The sequence below is a fragment of the Maylandia zebra genome, linkage group LG19, assembly GCF_041146795.1.
Source record: "Maylandia zebra isolate NMK-2024a linkage group LG19, Mzebra_GT3a, whole genome shotgun sequence".
Lineage (NCBI taxonomy): Eukaryota > Metazoa > Chordata > Actinopteri > Cichliformes > Cichlidae > Maylandia > Maylandia zebra.
Window position 1 is genome coordinate 27,999,902 of NC_135185.1, and position 19,076 is coordinate 28,018,977.

The 19,076-nt window shown below is 40.0% G+C and overlaps 1 protein-coding gene across 1 annotated transcript; it reads left to right on the forward strand.

Annotated features, from left to right (window-relative positions):
• The first annotated feature begins 122 nt into the window (after positions 1-122).
• ivd (isovaleryl-CoA dehydrogenase) lies at positions 123-9,263 on the forward strand. Its single transcript, XM_004540520.4, has 12 exons — positions 123-416; positions 1,209-1,298; positions 2,658-2,709; positions 2,873-3,042; positions 3,141-3,234; positions 5,364-5,494; positions 5,572-5,668; positions 5,773-5,866; positions 6,857-6,938; positions 7,068-7,172; positions 7,433-7,505; positions 8,312-9,263. The coding sequence occupies exons 1-12, from the start codon at positions 285-287 to the stop codon at positions 8,443-8,445; spliced, it is 1,254 nt and encodes a 417-aa protein (XP_004540577.1). The 5' UTR covers positions 123-284; the 3' UTR covers positions 8,446-9,263.
• The last annotated feature ends 9,813 nt before the right edge of the window (positions 9,264-19,076 follow it).

Sequence of the window (19,076 nt, forward strand, 5' to 3'; positions counted from 1 at the left end):
GATACCAAAATTTGCAGTATCGCACTAGAAGAAGACGAAGTGGAAGATATGATGTGGTTTTATTTTTCACCGGTTCAGGGGGCGGCGGGGTACTTAAGCGCACTCCTGTGCCTGCGCGACCCTTCAGGTAAGAAGAACGACAGCGTGGACTACTTTTGTAGGACTAGGAAATATTGGCGGAGTGAGACCTCTTCCCTTTTATCTGCTACAAGACAGCCAGGCAGGAGACCTCAGACGTTCATCCGTGGTCTAACCTTCATCCTTGTTATTTTGCAAGCAGCACCATGTTTGCTGTCAGAAATGCACTTCGCCTCGGCTCCAGGTTATTCATCCCTGCGGTGACAAGAAGAGGCTGTGCCGGAGCTGCCATCCCCATAGACGACGTAGTGAACGGACTCACAGAGGAGCAGATACAGGTTAGCCACACTAGCTAGCTAATGCTAGCAAAACAAAGTGCACACTTGTGTCTGTGCGTGTCAACCGCAGGCATTAAAACAATCACATACTCTCAGAGACCAACATTTTTAGTGTGTTGTATAGTTTTGTGAATTTTAAGGGCAATAAAAGAAGACAGTTTTGCGAGGACACCGTCCCCCATTACGTGATGACATAAGTTAGCTAACAGCTACAAATTAAATGAAAAAAATCAAAAGCTACCGACTAATACTCGATTAATTTATCTAATTACATTTATCTAATTAGAAAATGGTCTATTTAACTAATTTTACTAGTTACATTATTAAACAATTTTATTAAATTTCCACGTATGACTTTACAAAGTAGGTTGTGGTAATAAATGGTAGTAATGGAGTGACTGATGCCGACATTGGTTTACAGTCGATATTAAATCAAATCAAAGGTGACTGCAGGCCGGGTATATTTTTGCGCAAAGTGAAGGAGACTGGACCCGAGGCTGCAAGGAGAGCAGGGGGTGGGTGGGGTTCATATACAGGATTTGATTGGATGGAAGGAGTTGTCTCAGATCCCAGACCTTTTATAAAGTCAAATATACATGCAATGCCAGTTAAAACATTTCAGTATGATTGGGCAAACAACACGTCCACCTGTAAATCAAACAACACACTTACCTCCATCTCCAGGCAGGTGAAAAGCTTTCTCAAGCCGTCACTTTATGATCTTCATCCTCCCAGCACAGTCATTACAGGTATGGTTTTTTGCTAAGTAATTGTTTTACGTCCTTTCCACAGCTGAGGCAAACAGTTCGCAAATTCTTTGTAGAAAAACTTGCACCTCATGCCGACGAGATCGATAAGAAGAACGAGTTCCCAGGAATGCGGGTGAGTTGAAATGCACAAGTGACAAAATTCAGAAAGTTGTAGCTGATGTACCAAGTAGTAATGGAACTTGGGGACAGTACTTCTAGGTGGTAAAAGAAAACAACACATTGTTGATACATCTGTTGACATTCCTTACTTGCTGTATCCTGCACCACCACTTCTGAGTATCGTAAGCAATCCAGTGAGCTCAGCTGGCTTTTCTAAAGGAATCGGCATTGCTTTTTGAGCACGGGGCGATCGTGGCTCAAGAGTTGGGAGTTCGCCTTGTAATCGGAAGGTTGCCGGTTCGAGCCCCGGCTTGGACAGTCTTGGTCGTTGTGTCCTTGGGCAAGACACTTCACCCGTTGCCTACTGGTGGTGGTCAGAGGGCCCGGTGGCGCCAGTGTCCGGCAGCCTCGCCTCTGTCAGTGCGCCCCAGGGTGGCTGTGGCTACAATGTAGCTGCCATCACCAGTGTGTGAATGTGTGCGTGAATGGGTGGATGACAGGATGTGTAAAGCGCTTTGGGGTCCTTAGGGACTAGTAAAGCGCTATATAAATACAGGCCATTTACCATTTAAAAAAGCACTTTTATATCTAATCATATCGGAAAATGTGGTTGTCAAAAGCTTACTGTACTTTCAACGATTTCTTTAAGCTGTTCTTTTTCTAGGGTGGAGCGATTGTAAAGCATACATCTTTAATAACTTTAAAAAACAAGAATTTGGCTCACAAGTTTGAATTTATTTTGGATTTTCTCTAATCCACACAGGCTCAAAAGTACATGTATAGGCTCAAATATATACATAAACCACTGCTAAAACTTGGTTTGGAGCAGGGGCTTCTTTTCAGGGGATTCCAGTTCAGGCTTGAGCTTTGGTGGTTTCTGGGTTGTTCCTGAACCTCCTAACTAGTTTCCTCTCATCTTGGGTGACAGTTTGGGTCTTCTTCCAGAACTTGGCAAAGTTGTGACACATCCAATTTACTTCTACCTGCATGCAACTGTGTGAACTGACGAATCTGCAATTACTTACAAGTCATTTCTGAGCATTGGTCAAGCCAATGAGTGGAGAATCAAACAAATCCTCTTTGTGCTGCCACAGGAAAACAACCACTTGTATTTTTTAAGTCTCTAAAGATGCTGTACAAGCATTCCTGGAAAGAGAACAGTTCAAAGAAATCATTAAAAGACCAAATTTGTCGTGACGTTCATGCCCATGATGACTGTATGTAAACATCTGACCACAGCTGCATGACACCAATATATGTATATATAGCTAATATCGGCTGTTACTATTGGTTGAGCTCTAGTAGATATGCATGTTCAACTGTACCTCCAGTGTATTGTTTCTACTAACTTTCTGCTTTCCCTCTTAAACAGGATTTTTGGATAGAAATGGGGACGATGGGACTTCTTGGCGTCACTGCTCCAGGTGTGACAGCTGTGATTTTTATGTAGCAGGCAGTTCATACAGTTACAGTTATGTCTAACACATATTTTATGGTTCATATCAAGGCATAAAGGTTTCTATTTTTTTTTTTTTTAGCTGTTATTAGGCGAGTTTACACTCAGCTCACACTGTATATCCCTTTCAGTGGAATGTGGAGGCACAGGATTGGGCTATCTAGATCATATAATTGTGATGGAGGAGCTGTCACGAGTGTCAGCAGCCGTCGGTCTCAGTTATGGCGCCCACTCTAACCTTTGCGTTAACCAGCTGGTACGCCACGCCAATGAAAAGCAGAAGGAGAAGTATATGACGAAGGTCAGGATCAAACAATTCATGTTTAAATATTATCGAAAAACATTGAACGTAATGAGCTTGTTTACTTATTTCATTAATCGTGTTATTTCCTTTGCCAGTTACTGACAGGAGAACATGTTGGAGCCCTGGCAATGAGTGAGCCCAATGCTGGCTCTGATGTTGTGTCAATGAAACTCAGAGCAAAGAAAGAAGGTAAGACGCCCAAACTGTGACTCACTTCTCTGTGGTAATGATAAATGTTCAGCTTAATCATACATCCAGTATGTGGAGCACATAAATAAGATCTGCTATTAGCTTTCTTGGTCTTACAGATCTGTGTGTTTGTTTTGTGTTTGTTTTTTGTACTCTTGGTCCGCTTTGCCAGTGTCACGTAGCTTTATTTGTGTGTTTATTGAGTGCTATTAATATCAAGGACTTTACAAGAAGAAGGATTAATTATTCTATTATTTTGTTCACCTCAAAATCATTAATATCTGAATGCATTATTACATAAGAACATCTTCTGAAAGCTATTATCATGGTATGTTAATAGATATGTGTTGGACACTCTCTTGATGGGGGGGGGGAGAGAGTTTTCAGGGCTTTATTAGCTCAGGGTTTGACAGAAATGCTATTGGCATTTACCACACTGAAAATGTACAAATGAGTCAGACTCAGCAAGGTGTCATGTGTGTGCTGCATGGCCAGATTGTGAGTATGAGCTGCTTATAGAGGCATAAAATTTGACTGTGTTGTTTATCTGAAAACATTATTTTGATAGTTAATAAGATGTGACAGCAGCAACAAAAAGTTGGGCTTTTTTAAAATGGAGTTTGTGAGGTTATAGACTGTATTATGTAAGTATTGAAGTTAAAAGCTTTTTTTTTTTGCGTATGTCATAAACAAGTTATGAATAGAACTATTTGAGCTGCTGTTTTCGCAGCCTTGTTAGCACCATCAGCTCACAGGAAGACAGTTTTGTACCTGCATCAGATTTCTACCTGGTACTTCCTGCCACAGTGCTTGTTAGTTTAGCTGCTGATTCTAAATTGGCAATAGGTGAATGTGTTGTTCAGTTTCACTGATTCAGCCTCCTGATGGAGTGATAACCTGTACAGATTGCACCCCACTGCTTGCTCAGGGACTGCTGGGGTGGGTTCAAGCTGTGGTGAAGAACATGGATGAATTACTTTTGCTGCCTGGTGCGACATTCGGGGATGGGGAGAAAATTTTCACTGCTGTGAAGCAAAGTTCTCACATGTCTTTGATAGGTTTGTCTCCTTGCAGTGGATGCAGGCAGTGTTTTTTTTTTTTTTTTTTTTTTTTTTTTTTTTTATACATAGACTGTATATAAAAGATCAACATAGCTACCATGAGGTCACTCATTGGTGAAGTGATGAGGCAGTGGTGGATCTGATCAAGACCCTGAGGGAAACATGCACACTAACCCTCATCCTAAAGCATACCCTGTGTTATCTTCCTTCTGGACACAAATGGGGAAGATTATTTGTAAAATGTATCGTATTTTATTCATTAAGACTTGACACTACAAACTAAGAACATAAACTCATTATAAAACATTGTTAATGAAGTCATGGATCAAGGGAGCCGAAGCACTGTACTCCAATGGGCCTCTGTACAGTCAAAGTCGCTGTCTGCTTGCCATTTGAAATAATGCAGGTTTGAGGCACTTCACTTTTCAAACTCAAATGCCATGTCCATCTTTTATATACAGTCTATTGTGTATATTTGGCTGAATGACGAGCAGTTTTTCCACTTCAAACTTCAACATAAATAGAAATATTAGAGGTTGTGTGCATAAAAGTTTTAGGACTGTCCATGAAGAGCTTGGCATAAGCCAAAGGCATCAACAAGACCAAAATGCCAAGCACCTATACTGCCCAAGGCCGGTGAAAACAAATGCAAATATATACAAACATGAATTCCAGCAGGAAAATGTGATGCCTTAACAGCAAAAAGATGTGAAGTGACAGATAGTATTTACTGGCAGGCCTAAGAGAACCAAAATAGTATCAGTGCCTTTTGTTTTTTTTTAATTTTTTTTATGACAATATCAAATGTCAAATCCTCAAAATTACCAGCTGCACAGCTCTCTAGTGCTTCCACACATGCGCCACTTGGTGAAAGAATCATTGCCATCAGGTGTAAGCCATGAGGTTTGGAGGCAGCATTCATGCTTTGTAAGTACTGCCTTTCAAGCTGTGGGTGATTGTCAGTATTTTGACAAAGCCCAGAGAGAATTTTTAAGTTGTTGGAAAATGCAGTGCCCTGAAATTGTTATATTACAAAGTAACTACTATATGAACATAATCTTTTCACAGGAGACTATTACGTTCTGAATGGAAACAAGTTCTGGATCACGAATGGCCCGGATGCCGATGTGCTTATTGTGTATGCCAAAACGGATCCCGAGGCCTATCAAAAAGGCATCACAGCTTTCATTGTCGAAAAGGTAAATTCAGTAAAAGAAGGTGTACTAATAATAAACAAGTGTCTTTATTTGTGCATTTATATATACGCTTTGTGTAGGGAACACCGGGATTCTCGACCGCACAGAAGCTCGACAAACTCGGCATGAGAGGCTCAAGCACCTGTGAGCTCATCTTTGAAGACTGCAAAATCCCAGGTGTGCCTCACTATGCATTGTTACTTTATGTCATCCTAATGCAAACTGATTGTCTTTTATCAGCGTGGAATTTATTTTGTTTTCGTTTCTCCTGTCTTTTATAGCGGAGAACATCCTGGGTCCATTAAACAAAGGCGTGTATGTGATGATGAGCGGCTTAGATCTGGAGCGACTGGTGCTTGCATCTGGACCTATTGGGTAAGGTTCACCAGAAGAGGTTGGCTGGTTGGTTTACACTGATGTCAAGTTATATCTAATCACATATACATGTTGATTTAATTAGAAATGACCAAGTATTTTAGTACATAAATGCTGTATCCAGTGATTCTGTGAGTGTGTGCTTCAGCTTTGAAAGTTACTGGACTTGGTGTGCGAGAAGTTGGTTTATGTGTTGTTCATTAGCATGCTGAGCCTGGACTGACACAGCCATTTTCCACTATTACCTGCTCAGGTTGGCTCAGCTCCACTTGGTTTTTAGGGTTTTCCATTAAGTGGTAGCACCTGGTACTAGCCACCTTTTTAGTACCCACTTGGCTGAGATTCCAAGTGATCTGAGGCGATCCAAAAATGTGACTTCAACTGACTGCATGCCACCGATTGGCTAGTCAGTGGCATCACGTGATGCGGCCGTTTTTAAAGCCCAGTAAGAAAGAAAATGGCTGCACAAAACGCAACACTGTGGCCCGCGAGTTGGACGAAAAGCTATACACCGAGCAGCAGGTATATACCGCTGCCTCAACGCCCTCCTTTGTTGTGGTGTTCATGTCGCACACATGACGTCACCGGACTTTTGCCCGTGTTGCCGTAACGACTCCATGCACATTAGGTGTTTGCCCATGCTGACTTTGATGAAGTGATATTTTGTGCCGTTTCAAAGCTGAAATCTCACGTCTCTGTATAGTGGTTAATTTAAGTTCATTTGATTTGCAGTATTTGATTGGCTAATGCAGGAACTCCTTTTATATCATGGGCCACATACAGCTCACCTTAATCTTAAGTGGCCCAGACCAATGAAACTACATGATAAACATGTACAATTACAGAAAAGTTCTGGTAGTTCATTGGCCAGACTGTCCTGTAATTTAAATTTAGTTAAACATGTTTAACATATATTTTTTGAATGTTGTCCTATAACCTTAGAGATGTGACACATTTCATTTAATGTGACATCCTCATATTGTGTTTCAGCATCATGCAGGCGGTTCTGGATGCTGCTATTCCCTATCTGCATGTCAGAGAGGCTTTCGGACAGAAGATCGGACACTTTCAGGTTTTGCCTTCATTTTTCACTTTCCTCAGAGAATAAAAATTCAAATATTTTGACGACCATTGTGTTTAATGATTTGTTTAATTCACGTTTACTCAAGTCAGACTGACCTGATGTTCATCTGTTTGACAGCTGATGCAAGGGAAGATGGCTGACATGTACACCAGGCTGAGCGCCTGTCGGCAGTATTTGTACAGTGTTGCACGTGCTTGTGACAGAGGACACTTCAGCGCAAAGGTGAGAAGATTTGTAATCACGTCTGCTTCTGCAGCACTCAGTCAGTCACTTTAGCCAAGAAGTTTCCTAAATTCATATCCTGTATAATGGCCCCTTTTAAGCATTAAATAAGAATTTTATAGAAAATGTTGTAATATATAATCTTTTGTTGGATCCTAAAGGTTCTCATTTTCAAGTCTGCATCCAGTTACTTGTTTTTTTTCTTTCCGTAGAGACTTTCTTGTCTAACTCAGTGACTGTGATGCTTTGTGTGTTTGCAGGATTGTGCTGGAGTGATCCTGTATTGTGCTGAGAATGCCACTCAGGTTGCTTTGGATGGGATTCAATGTTTGGGTGAGTGCCAAGAACCAGAGCTGAAATGAAATGAGAGTAGATTCTTAAACTGAGGAAATTGTCATGATTTAATCAATGTACAATGTACAAACAACATATTTCAGGTTGCAACCAACACACAGCTGTTAGGAAGGTCTAGTTAACAGAAAGAAAGTTCATAGTAAAATGAGGGATTTCCCCTAAAGCCAGTTTCACACGTAGACTATAGCTGAGCTTTTCTCGGCTTCACCCAGCAAAACTGCACAAAACAAAGATGTCTGTAGCAGTCAGATTATTCATTAAATGAGTGTAACCTTGTTAGTTTACTTGAAAAAGAGTCGAGTGTAGGTCACATGTCTGACTTCTTGCAAATTATTTGCAGACCCTGTTAAACCAGCTGGAGGATTTCTAGTACTGAGAATGTGCCTGAAACACATATTTTTCCTGTTGTGAGAGGGCAGCACTGTGATCTGTTACCAGCTTAGTTCGCCCGACAATTTGTGGAGTTCATGTGTAAAAACCTCTTACTAATTAGTTGATGTGATAACCCCTTATCCATTACACTGATTCTTTCCTAATAAACCGCAACAACAGTCTGACTTGTTTTAATCCGTTCTGCTCTGACAGTCACTGGCTGCTGGAGCTGACGTAGATCTATAGAATTTATTTGCTGAGGTGCCTATATGAAGTCACTTTTTCATTCATTTTGTTTTGGAGACATAGATATCTGATATTCCAACATGGTTTTTGTTGATTAACAGATGGCCACCCTTCAGCTCTGTTACTACTCGGTAACTTTGCACTAACATCTTTATGTCCTTTGTCAGGTGGCAATGGCTACATCAATGACTACCCACTGGGGCGATTTCTGCGTGACGCAAAGCTGTATGAAATTGGTGCCGGGACAAGTGAAGTTCGCAGACTCATCATTGGACGAGCCTTCAACTCCTTGTTCAAATAAAGCTGAGGGGGTGATCACCAAAAGACTGCGAGTGGTTTGCTGTGGATGATAAAAGTTATTCACACACACAAGGCCTTACTCTACAAAAGAACTTGTCACCAAGGATTTTGATTAGTTTCAGTCAAAACAGATCATTATGAAATTGTGATATTAGAACTCGACATAATGAAAAGCAATTTTAACTACATTAAGTGGCCTTTATGTGACTTTTTTTAGCTACAGTACAAAAATGTTCGTATTCTCCAACCAGGTAGCAAGAAGTTGCTGTGAAATCTGTTGATAAAGGCCCAATCATTTTGGTGATTGGTCACTGAAATGTGTATTCCTTGTGTGGTTGCTGGAGGTTACTGGCAGTCGCTGGTCACAGAGAGGTATACACTAAAAACCCTTCAGCCAACATGTTTCAAATTGTGCAACTTTTACACTCACTGGCTGCATTGAAGAACCGTGTATCATATAGGGGCTCAGTGTTACCTCACTTATTATCACTACAGTTTAAAAAAACAAGTCTGATGACGTTGCCGCCATCATTGTCTGAATTTTCTTGATTTGTAAGTGTGAAATCGAATCTAACTGTAGTTCAGATCTTCAGAAACATGATTTCAAAGCAAACTGAAATATGTGAAAAGGGCAAATGTCTGTCAGCGCTCTGCTAGCATTTGTTTCTTTTTGGGAGCATATGTCACTGTTTGTATACAATAAAAATCAGTCTGTAGAAATCTCTCAGATTTGTCTTCCTTTCTGCAAAGAATTATGTAGTTGTACATTGTGAACGTGTATGAAATGAAATCTTATAAAATAAAAATTGTAATTTTCTATTTCTGTCTGTGTTTATTGCACACATTTATGAAAGATTTGTAATCCACGTTCCATGAACTTTTTTTCTCCTTGCGTTTTGCACTGATTGAGAATTACAGCTGCTGTGAATTATGAGATTAGTCAGGTTTATATGGGTGGGAGAAATATTGCAGGGAAAATAAATCTGCTGTCGAGCTCCATACCTCAATCCATGAAGCCCGGATTAATTTGGTTTAATTCCATTTTATTTCAATTTTGGGGAGAATTATTGTGATATATCTCCTGTGACGCTGGAACAGCATCCTGTCTGTAAAATGCAAAACCTCCAGTTTGCACTGCATAACCTGTGATATGTGTTTAAACCCCCTGTCCTACATGTTAGAGTAGCCTTAAAACAACCAAGATGAATATTGGTTTAGGGATGATTTACATGCCCTAAATTAAAATATAAGTTATAAAAGTCAAATTCATAATCGAGGCTATCAAATGTTAAACTATGAGGACAACGTGTTAGCATAGTTTTGCATTTTTTTTACATTTTAATAGTTTGAGGGGGAACTCGTTTATTACAGCCTATTATATCTGAACACATGAGGTACTCCTGACAGTCACTTTGTTGAAGTTAAATGTGTAATTATACATCTGAACTTTAGAAGCATATAAAACAGCAATAAAAAAATTAACCTCTATTTCCGGGTCATCTTACTAAATCTTTAATGATTTCTCTGTGATCCCTGTGGCTTTACAATCCCTCTCAGTAACTTGTGGCTGAAACTTCTCCATCACCTGTTAACATGATATCATATCTGCCGTGTATGAGTCAGGTTGACTAATGTGCAGAAGATAGGGAGGTTGGATTTATTTCTGTGAACTAGAAGAGCATTTGTGCATTGTTTGTATCTTGGAATAAAAAAGAGGTCTGGTAAAAGCATGTCTCTATAGTTCCTCTGTATCCACTGAACACAGGGAAAAGCCAAAGAGGAGCCAGTAGCTCGAGCTATAATTGAAGGGAATTAAACATGGATGGGAGCTGCGTTACTGGGTGGATTTTCACCCATTTCCAGAGAGAGAGAGAGAGACATATTTGGATTCAACAAGGTGCAAACATGAACAGTACTTATGAAGACTGTGACATTTAAACTGTGCTCAAGGGTGCTAGGGGGCTCAAGGTATCCCAAGAAAGGATCTCCCACACTCCACATTGATATTGAGTTCTGACCATCTGAATATCACAGCAGAAATAAACTACATGTGGTCTTGAGCTACTCCTCATTGCCTTGTAATTCTGTAGAAAATATGAGACTTAATGGAAACATAAATGGAAATACAGTATTTATGGGAAAAATCACTTGTACAATTGAGGCCATTTCTGACAAGGCTTTGGAGAAAATTAGATGCTTCAGCTCATGGTTGAATGCATCTCTGAGGTGCTGTGCCTTTTTAATACTATATAAGCACAAATGATGCATTTTTATGACAAGCTGTTGCTAATAACGTGCCTAAAGCAGGGGTGTCCAACTCCAGGCCTCAAGGGCCGGGAACATCAAGACATGTTGAGGAGGTGATTTAGCCATTTAAATTAGCTGTGTTGGATCAAGGACACATCTAAAACCTGCAGGACACCGGCCCTTGAGGCCTGAGTTGGACACCCCTGGCCTAAAGATACAATTTAAAATGGATTCTTTTCCAAGTTGTCGTCTGTCTGTAAACGTGACATTTTTTTATGGTTAAGTGAATCATAGTTAAAGTAGATCAAAAGCATTCCTCTGAAAATGGTCAGGTACAAGGACTGGACTGAAAATGAGTAAAAGCAGCCAATGTCTGAGGAAAAACTTTAAAAGATCTTCAGAAAACCTGGAGAACTATTGCTCCAGACATTTTGCCTCAAGACTTTTGTACGGTACTGTACCCGGACCAGCCCATCTGGCACCAACAACAATGCCAAAGTTCCTTAAACTACGTTTCTTCCTAGTTCGGATGCTTGGTTTGTAATTTCATAGTTTTCAGTTAAATAATTCTGCAACTGAGGCGGCAACACTGGGACTGTTTGTTTATTCCTGGCAGAACAAGCAAAATTTATGGTCGAAACCACATACTAAACCATTTGAGGAAAAAAAATGCTAAATTCAATCCACAAAACTAGAAATATTGGCAGTTAAATGGATACGCTCATTAGTATCAAGCAGGATATAAATTCACACATTCGCCATGTGTATCTGTCCACCCACTCCAATAACTTTGATACTGGGCTAGTAAGTCAGGCAAAAAGATAAAAGATTTTTAGGAAATGTTTGATACTTTGATGTAGCCCTCTTAGCAGGTTGACCACATCCACTTCAAATGAGGTCAGAAGAACTGTCACACTTCCGTGCTGCTTTCGTGTGAATGCGCCGAGTTTTCAGTTTGGCGACATGATAAATCACCTCTGACACGAGGTTGTTGTTGAGGGACTAGGGATGCTTGAACATCTATGACACCTAGCGCACACCTCGTACATGGTAATACGTTTCATATTGCATGTAGTTGTTGCAAAACGTCTTTTTTTGTCTTCAGTTGCTTTTGCAGTTTTCAGCCATTGTACTTTAAGTCACCCAGAAAAATGTACTGGATTTTTTTTTTTTTTACCAGAATTGTTCTTCATAATGCTAAATTATGAGGCTTTTTCTGATAAAGAGCACATCTGGGGGAGCACGTGAGTTGTTTCGCTATGGCACACGAAGTTGTTATAACTCAAATAGCCCAAGAATTCACAGCCTTTACAAGTATTCAAGTCTGCAGACATTTACATGGCAGACGTGAGTGGGAAGTGAGCTTTGTGCGTTCTAATCATGATATACTACATCAACATGGTGTTTAATTTACAGGTGTTCTCTAACCACATAGTTAGTTCAGGAATTTACACGTTAACTCTGTGTACATCAGTTAATAACAGTCGAGGCCTTAGGAAGTCCACATGTCTGTACAAAACACAGTGCCCTCAACCAAACAGGAAATCCGTGATTTTCCACTTTACAGATTTCATCATTTTCAGGCTTTCTATCTTAATGACATCCTCCATATTTGGTCAGTTTAGTCTAAAGACCTCGGGGAAGCTAAATTGCGAGTTTCTGAGTTTTCATTGAAAGGCGTGTCGATGGAACAGTGGTGAATTATGGTGTTTTGTCAAGAAACCTTAACGTGTAATTAACCAGACTTGTAGCATGGAATTAAAACTTCTAGCATGAGGCCACACTCAAAAAAAAACAAAACAAAAAAACATCCCTGACCCTCAGTAAACATGAAGCAATATTTTAAAAAAGGCGACTGAAATATGAAATGAAAGATTTATTTTTTCAAATAATTGATCACTAAGGAAAATGTGCTTGGTGTAAACTGAATGTGCACCTGTCAAGTGAATTTCAAATAACCAGATTCCATTAAATGCAACATTTTATATTGTACTTATGAAACAATATTACACACATTTTTTTTTAGCGCATATGGATGTGTGGATTTCGATTCAGACCCTCCTCTGTACTGGTGACTAAAACCTACAGATCATGATGATGCAAACGTTTTTCATGCTATGTTTAATAGCATCGCCATCATGTGTCATTACGTACAATACAACTTGAAGATCACAGTGATCCTCATGCCCGAAACACATTTATTACAATTTTCCAAATTTAAGGACTAGCATGGTTGTGTGTTGTTCCTACACAGAAAACACTGAGTCATAATAGACAAAGACCTTCTTTGTAATGAAGTTACACTGTGTGCTTCTCAGGCATAGTGTCATCACCACAGGGCTATGGGTGGTTGGTATTTTTTGGTGGACCGCATGCAAGTATATGTCGTAAGTATGATATAAGCAGTCTGAAGCCATTTAGTTTTGATCATTAGTTCACCCATTGTGACATTTTAGCTCTTTATGGAGAAGAACCAAAATGCAGACACAACCTAAATGACATAAATAACAAAGTACATAAACAAAAATAACCCTTTAATGACTGATTTCCCCCTAAAAAGAAAAGAAAAAATAGGAGAGGATAACAAATAGAAGTAAACACGGAAGATAAAAGGAATGTGTTAAGACAAGGAAGGATTGGATCAGATCAGGGAACTCCTCCTTAGTTTGAATGCTGGTCTCAGCTGTGTCTTCAAAGTTATACACAAAAATGCAAAATTAGCAAATATATGTTGACACTATTACTGTCTATATCGTTACAATGGTAGTCAGTTATGTCTGTAATGTTATTAGTTGCTATAAACACAGTGGTTTTGTTAAACGGTGCTCAGGTAGACTCCTTAAAAAGCCTAATCTAGATCCATCCCTACTCTCTAACTATAGGCCCATTTCCAACCTCCCTTTTCTGTCTAAAGTACTGGAACGAGCCGCCCTCACGCAGCTCCAGCTATTTCTTGACAATAACAATCTCTATGAGAAGTTCCAGTCTGGTTTTAGAGCTCGGCATAGCACAGAAACCGCCCTTCTGAGAGTTTTTAATGATTTGCTTTTAACTGTTGACTCTGGTTGTGCTGCTGTCTTAGTAACCCTGGACCTGACAGCAGCCTTCGACACTGTTGATCACAACATACTGCTATCCCGCCTTCAACATTGTGTCGGTTTAAAGGGCACTGTCTTAAAGTTTTTCCAGTCCTATTTGAATAATAGGAGTTTTTCTGTTCACCTTGGTGAACTGTCATCTCCCAGAGCTCCTTTAACCTGTGGCGTACCTCAGGGGTCCATACTAGGCCCCCTGTTGTTTATTCTGTACTTGCTCCCTCTGGGCGATGTGCTCCGTAAACATAATGTGTCCTTCCACATCTTTGCCGATGATATTCAGATCTACCTCCCTCTGAGGTTGAACTGCAATGTTTCTTTGCAGCCGCTACTCTCCTGCTTGTCTGACATTAAGACTTGGATGACTCTTAACTTCTTACACCTTAATGAAAGCAAAACTGAAGTCATTGTGTTTGGGCTTCCTAAAGATCCCAACTTCTCTCTTGACTTTTTGGGACCCCTAACCTCCGATTGCACTTCTTCCATTAAGAGTCTTGGTGTTATTTTTGACAATGCTTTTAAACTTGATAAACAAATTAGCTCTGTAGTTAAGGGATCTTTTTATCATTTGCGGATTTTAGCCAAAGTCAAGTCTTACCTTTGCAGGAACGATCTAGAAAGAGTGGTCCATGCTTTTATTACTTCACGGCTAGACTACTGCAATTCCCTCTATGCTGGCCTAGATCGTTCCTGTCTACATCGCCTTCAACTGGTGCAGAACGCTGCCGCTCGCCTGTTGACCGGTTCAAAAAAAAGAGACCACATCACTCCGGTTCTCTGCTCTCTCCACTGGCTCCCAGTTGCCTTTAGGATTGATTTTAAAATCTTATTGCTGGCTTTTAAGGTTTTAAATGGCACTGCACCTTCTTACCTGTCAGAACTCCTTAGTACTTATCGCCCCAGGAGATCTTTGAGGTCAGCCGATCTGATGCTTTTAGATGTTCCCAGGTATAAATTAAAGACAAAGGGAGAGAGGGCGTTTGCTGTGGCTGCACCCAGACTGTGGAACAGTTTACCTCCTCACGTCAGACTCTCCAAAAGCCTAGAAACTTTTAAAACCGCTCTTAAAACTCACCTCTTTTCATTGGCTTTTAGAAAGGTTTAATTTATTTGTTTTATATATTTTTATTTTATTTTTATCAGCGAGGTGTTATTACGAAATTGTGTTCTATTGTATTTTTATCTGTATTTACTGTACAGCACTTTGGTCAGCCTTGGTTGTTTTTAAATGTGCTCTATAAATAAACTTGACTTGACTTGACTTGACTATAAGCTGACACAGTGAACTACCTGACATAGACAAATTTCTCTATCTTTAGACCTTTTCACTATTTCTTATGTTATTGTATGCAGGGATAGAAAATATTGTTTGATCAGCAAAGTTTCACAGGAAACATGGACAATGAGCCAAAATATTTGGGGAAATCAACCCACAGGTTTCTGGGAGGAAACAAGTGAGAGCTGATGGAGCTCCATTTAACTGATGTGTAGCCAGCGGCGGTGAGTTCGGAGTACAGGTAACCCCGGGATTCCAGAATACCCCAGAAAGGAGCGCCTTGAGAACGCCACGGTTTCTAGGGGAACGATGCAGAACGAGCTCATGAGATACTTGTTTTCTCTCGTGAGGGAGGACGTCATCAGCCCAGAGCAGAGCAGGGCTGTTGTGTCAGTCCAGACAGATGAGATCATGGATATTGCCACACAGTACCTGCTTGTGCTTGTGCTGTGTTATGTTGATTGTGAAGGGGAGAATTTTGAGCTCATCCCTCTGTAGTCACCTACAGCTGATTCCATTGCTACAGTGCTAACGGGCTCCATACCGCCATCCTTCTGAGAATAAGAACAATGTGCTCACCTGTGTACCTACAAGGACACTGAGAATTCTGCAGAAATTATTGAAATGTATTTTCCTTAAGCCTTTGAATTAAAACAGAAAGACATTGTCTTTTAGATATACTTATTATATTATTCAATCTTTAATTTTATTTCAGCAGACAGCTAAAATGCAAAGACATTTCCAAACAACCTACTGCAGTAAACACACTCACCGTCATGCCCAAAGCTTGCTGACACATGCAGAACTTCAAGCTGCTGGACAGCATTGTCTCGTTTCTTCTTTCCTATTGGGCAGCTCCCTTTGGATGAGGGTAAGCCTCTGTTTAGCAGCACGTCTCAGGCATACCTGCTCGACAAGGACCTCACGTTGACCTGAAAGCACCTGCCATTGTAGAGACACGTGACAAAGCAATTCAGCAACTGTGCCCAAGTTTAAAAGGTCTTTTTTTTTTCTTTTTGGATATTCTGAAGTATTACTAATATGAAGCATTTAACACTATGTCCCAAATTTTGTTAAAACTATCACAAATAAATAGAAATGAATTTCTATTTAACACATTTGATATCAAAAAGCAGTAAAATGGTCAGGGATGGCCTGATCACATCACTGGTGTTATTGGACAAGAGTACTGGACAGGTCACCAGCCTATCACAGGGTAACTAAAGCTTAGTTAAAAACCTACTGTCTTGACTCGGAGTGATTGCAGTCATCTCCATCTTAACATCGCAAAAACCAATGAGATGGTTTTAGACTTCAGGTGAGGTTGGAGGAGGACCCAACCAACACCTATAACCACCATTAATGTGGTGTTCAGCCACAGATACCTTGATGTGCAGTTGCACATTAAGTTGGACTGGAAGAGCCATATGGAAGCAGTGTACACTGAGGGACAAAGACGATTTAATTTCCTAAGGAGGTTAACATCTGTCAACCTTTGCTCCACAGTGTCAACCACATGGTGGTGATTTGTTTGATGCTGTGGCCTGCTGGGGAGAAAGGGGTCCACACAGCACACAGGAACAGAGTAAACAAACTTATCAAGCAGGTCGGCTCTGTGCTCGGGTCTGAACTTGAGAAAGTCCAGCAGGTGGCAGAGAGAAGGATGCTCTCGAAGCTGAAAGCAGTTACCATCAACCCTGCCCACCCTCTTCATGCTCCGGAGGTTATCGACAGTAGCATCTTCACTCAAACACTGATTGCACCAAAGTGCAAGCCTGAGCATCTCAGGAGGTCCTTTTTACCCGCTGCTACAGGACTGTTTAATGCACAGTAATGATAAGATGATCTGCATGTTTGCATATTTGCACATTGGTTATTGGCCAATTTAATTATTTTTATGTTATTAACTGTATTTGGAATTGATATTGTTTAGCTGTTTGGGATGCGTCGACTGTATTAAAGCTGCAGTGGCAATGCAATTTCCTGTGTGAGCACCAGGTTTTATCTCCCAAATAAAATAAATTCCACATGTTATACTACCATTGAGGTCTGGATGGAAAATTGAAAAATATGCCATTCTCTTGAAATAGCGCTGCACAACGCACATTAAATCAGTTTACACAACAATACAAAGAACAAAAAACAAAACATGAGCAAGTCTATCAGCAGTAGGCAGTTTAAATGTTAGTGCAGGTGTGTCAAGGAAGCGAAAACATAAACTACAGAATTATTTTTTGGCTTAAAATTGTAGAAATTACTTTTTAAATGTTAGCCAAAGGCCACAATATAATGCCTGTTTTATTAAGTCAAAGCACTGTGAAGCAGACGTTTAATTAAATTGAATCCATTCATAAATTTTAGAACTGAGCTAACCTTTTTCTCTTCTCTCTCACATTTGCTGAAAGCAAAGAGATTTGAGGGGCATTGCTTTTTACACCAAATGAAATGAGCGTCTCGTTAAAAAGCAGTCACTGCTGCTGTAAAGTGAGGTGAAACGGGAGATGAATTGACAAAAGTGTCTGGTTACAAAGGATTCAGTAGCTTAAGTCAAGTCAGAAGGGATTTTGAGTCCATCCCAGGTCACTCTGTTCACACAAAACACTAGAAATGAGCTGCCAACGGTGGCTGGGCTTTCCCTAAGACACAAGAAGAGGAGCTTGGTCATTCGTGCGCCGGGGGCTCGGGGGGTGTCAGAGTAGAGCCACTACTCCTTCCACATAAAAAGGAGCTAGTTGAGATGGCTCAGACATGTGACTGGGAATGGATGATGGATATTTTGACTACATGATTAATTTGGCTGAAAGAATGAACTTTTATTATATTACCTGTATTTTAGTGTAACTCAACAAAAGCAGTTTAAAAGAGCAATTACACATTTTCTGGTTAATTCATGTGATATTAACATATTTCATTTTTAAATATCTTTAGTATACAGGTGGAATTATTTCTCAGATTTTGTTTTAATAATTGACAGCTGATATTTAACATTATTGTTCTTTTCCAAATTAATGCCAATTCTTTGATAATCATGTAGCTCGTGATATCAAGTGGCCTGGGATGAATTATCGTTTCACTCCCTACGTTGATTTTATTTATGAGCTTTCAGAAATTAATGAGTCAAAGCATATAGCCTCTGTTGCTCTACACAAATAATTTCCCCAACAAGTGACCAAAATAATTTTTAAAAATCTATTATCAGTGCTTAAAAACTCATGAGATTTTGCACATCTATCTGAAGTGGTGAGTTTAATTACTGATCTTGCATGTTGGTATGGCGATGTGGTTCTAACGATGCAATTTTGAGGGATGCTTTTGCCATTTTCAGGTGTTGTATTGTATTTTAATGAACTCTTTCTAGGGCTTATTCTTTTGGAGTTTCTTGATCCACTGGCAATCTGCTATCCTGCCTTTTGAGTTATGATAGCTGGGATAGGCCCCAGCTACCCTGCAACCCTGAATTGTATAAGCAGAAGAAAATCATTGGCTGAATGGATGGATGGGTTTCCTTGATGTCATTGTGTTATTGTAGATCTGCAGGGTTAGCAGCAACGTGAGGTATAATTAGTGGGTATTCCCCTGATACCTAGTGGGGCTAAAAAGCCATATTGGTGCACCAATCAATAAGAGTCTAGGGCTAAAAACACACCCACATGAAAACCCACAACCACAGCACGTGATTACACATTGCAGATTTTCAAATGTAGTTTACTTGCTGCAAGGTTTTGCTCATTTCTTACAACTTTTTTTTTTTTAAAAATAGAAGCTTAATTTTACTTTAGAAATTACTCGTTTGTTTAGCTTAAGTCAGTTCATCTAAATTAATCATAACCTTTGTTATTGTTTCCGCGATCACATTCAAATGCTAAAATACTACCCGACGACCAATTTCTGCAAACAAGCCATTTTAAATATCATCGCAAACAAAAGCACAATACAAAAAAAGGGAGACCATAAACTCCATAAATTCTTCACTCAGTGTTCAGCAGCAGAGCCCGACCCTCTCCCCTCAATCCC

Excerpts from the sequence above, each read along its gene's own strand:
- ivd (XM_004540520.4), top strand. The coding sequence starts at position 285 with ATGTTTGCTGTCAGAAATGCACTTCGCCTCGGCTCCAGGTTATTCATC. Across the intron at positions 3,043-3,140 it reads AGGAGAAGTATATGACGAAG|TTACTGACAGGAGAACATGT; the intron begins GTCAGGATCAAA and ends TTCCTTTGCCAG. Across the intron at positions 5,495-5,571 it reads CAGCTTTCATTGTCGAAAAG|GGAACACCGGGATTCTCGAC; the intron begins GTAAATTCAGTA and ends CGCTTTGTGTAG.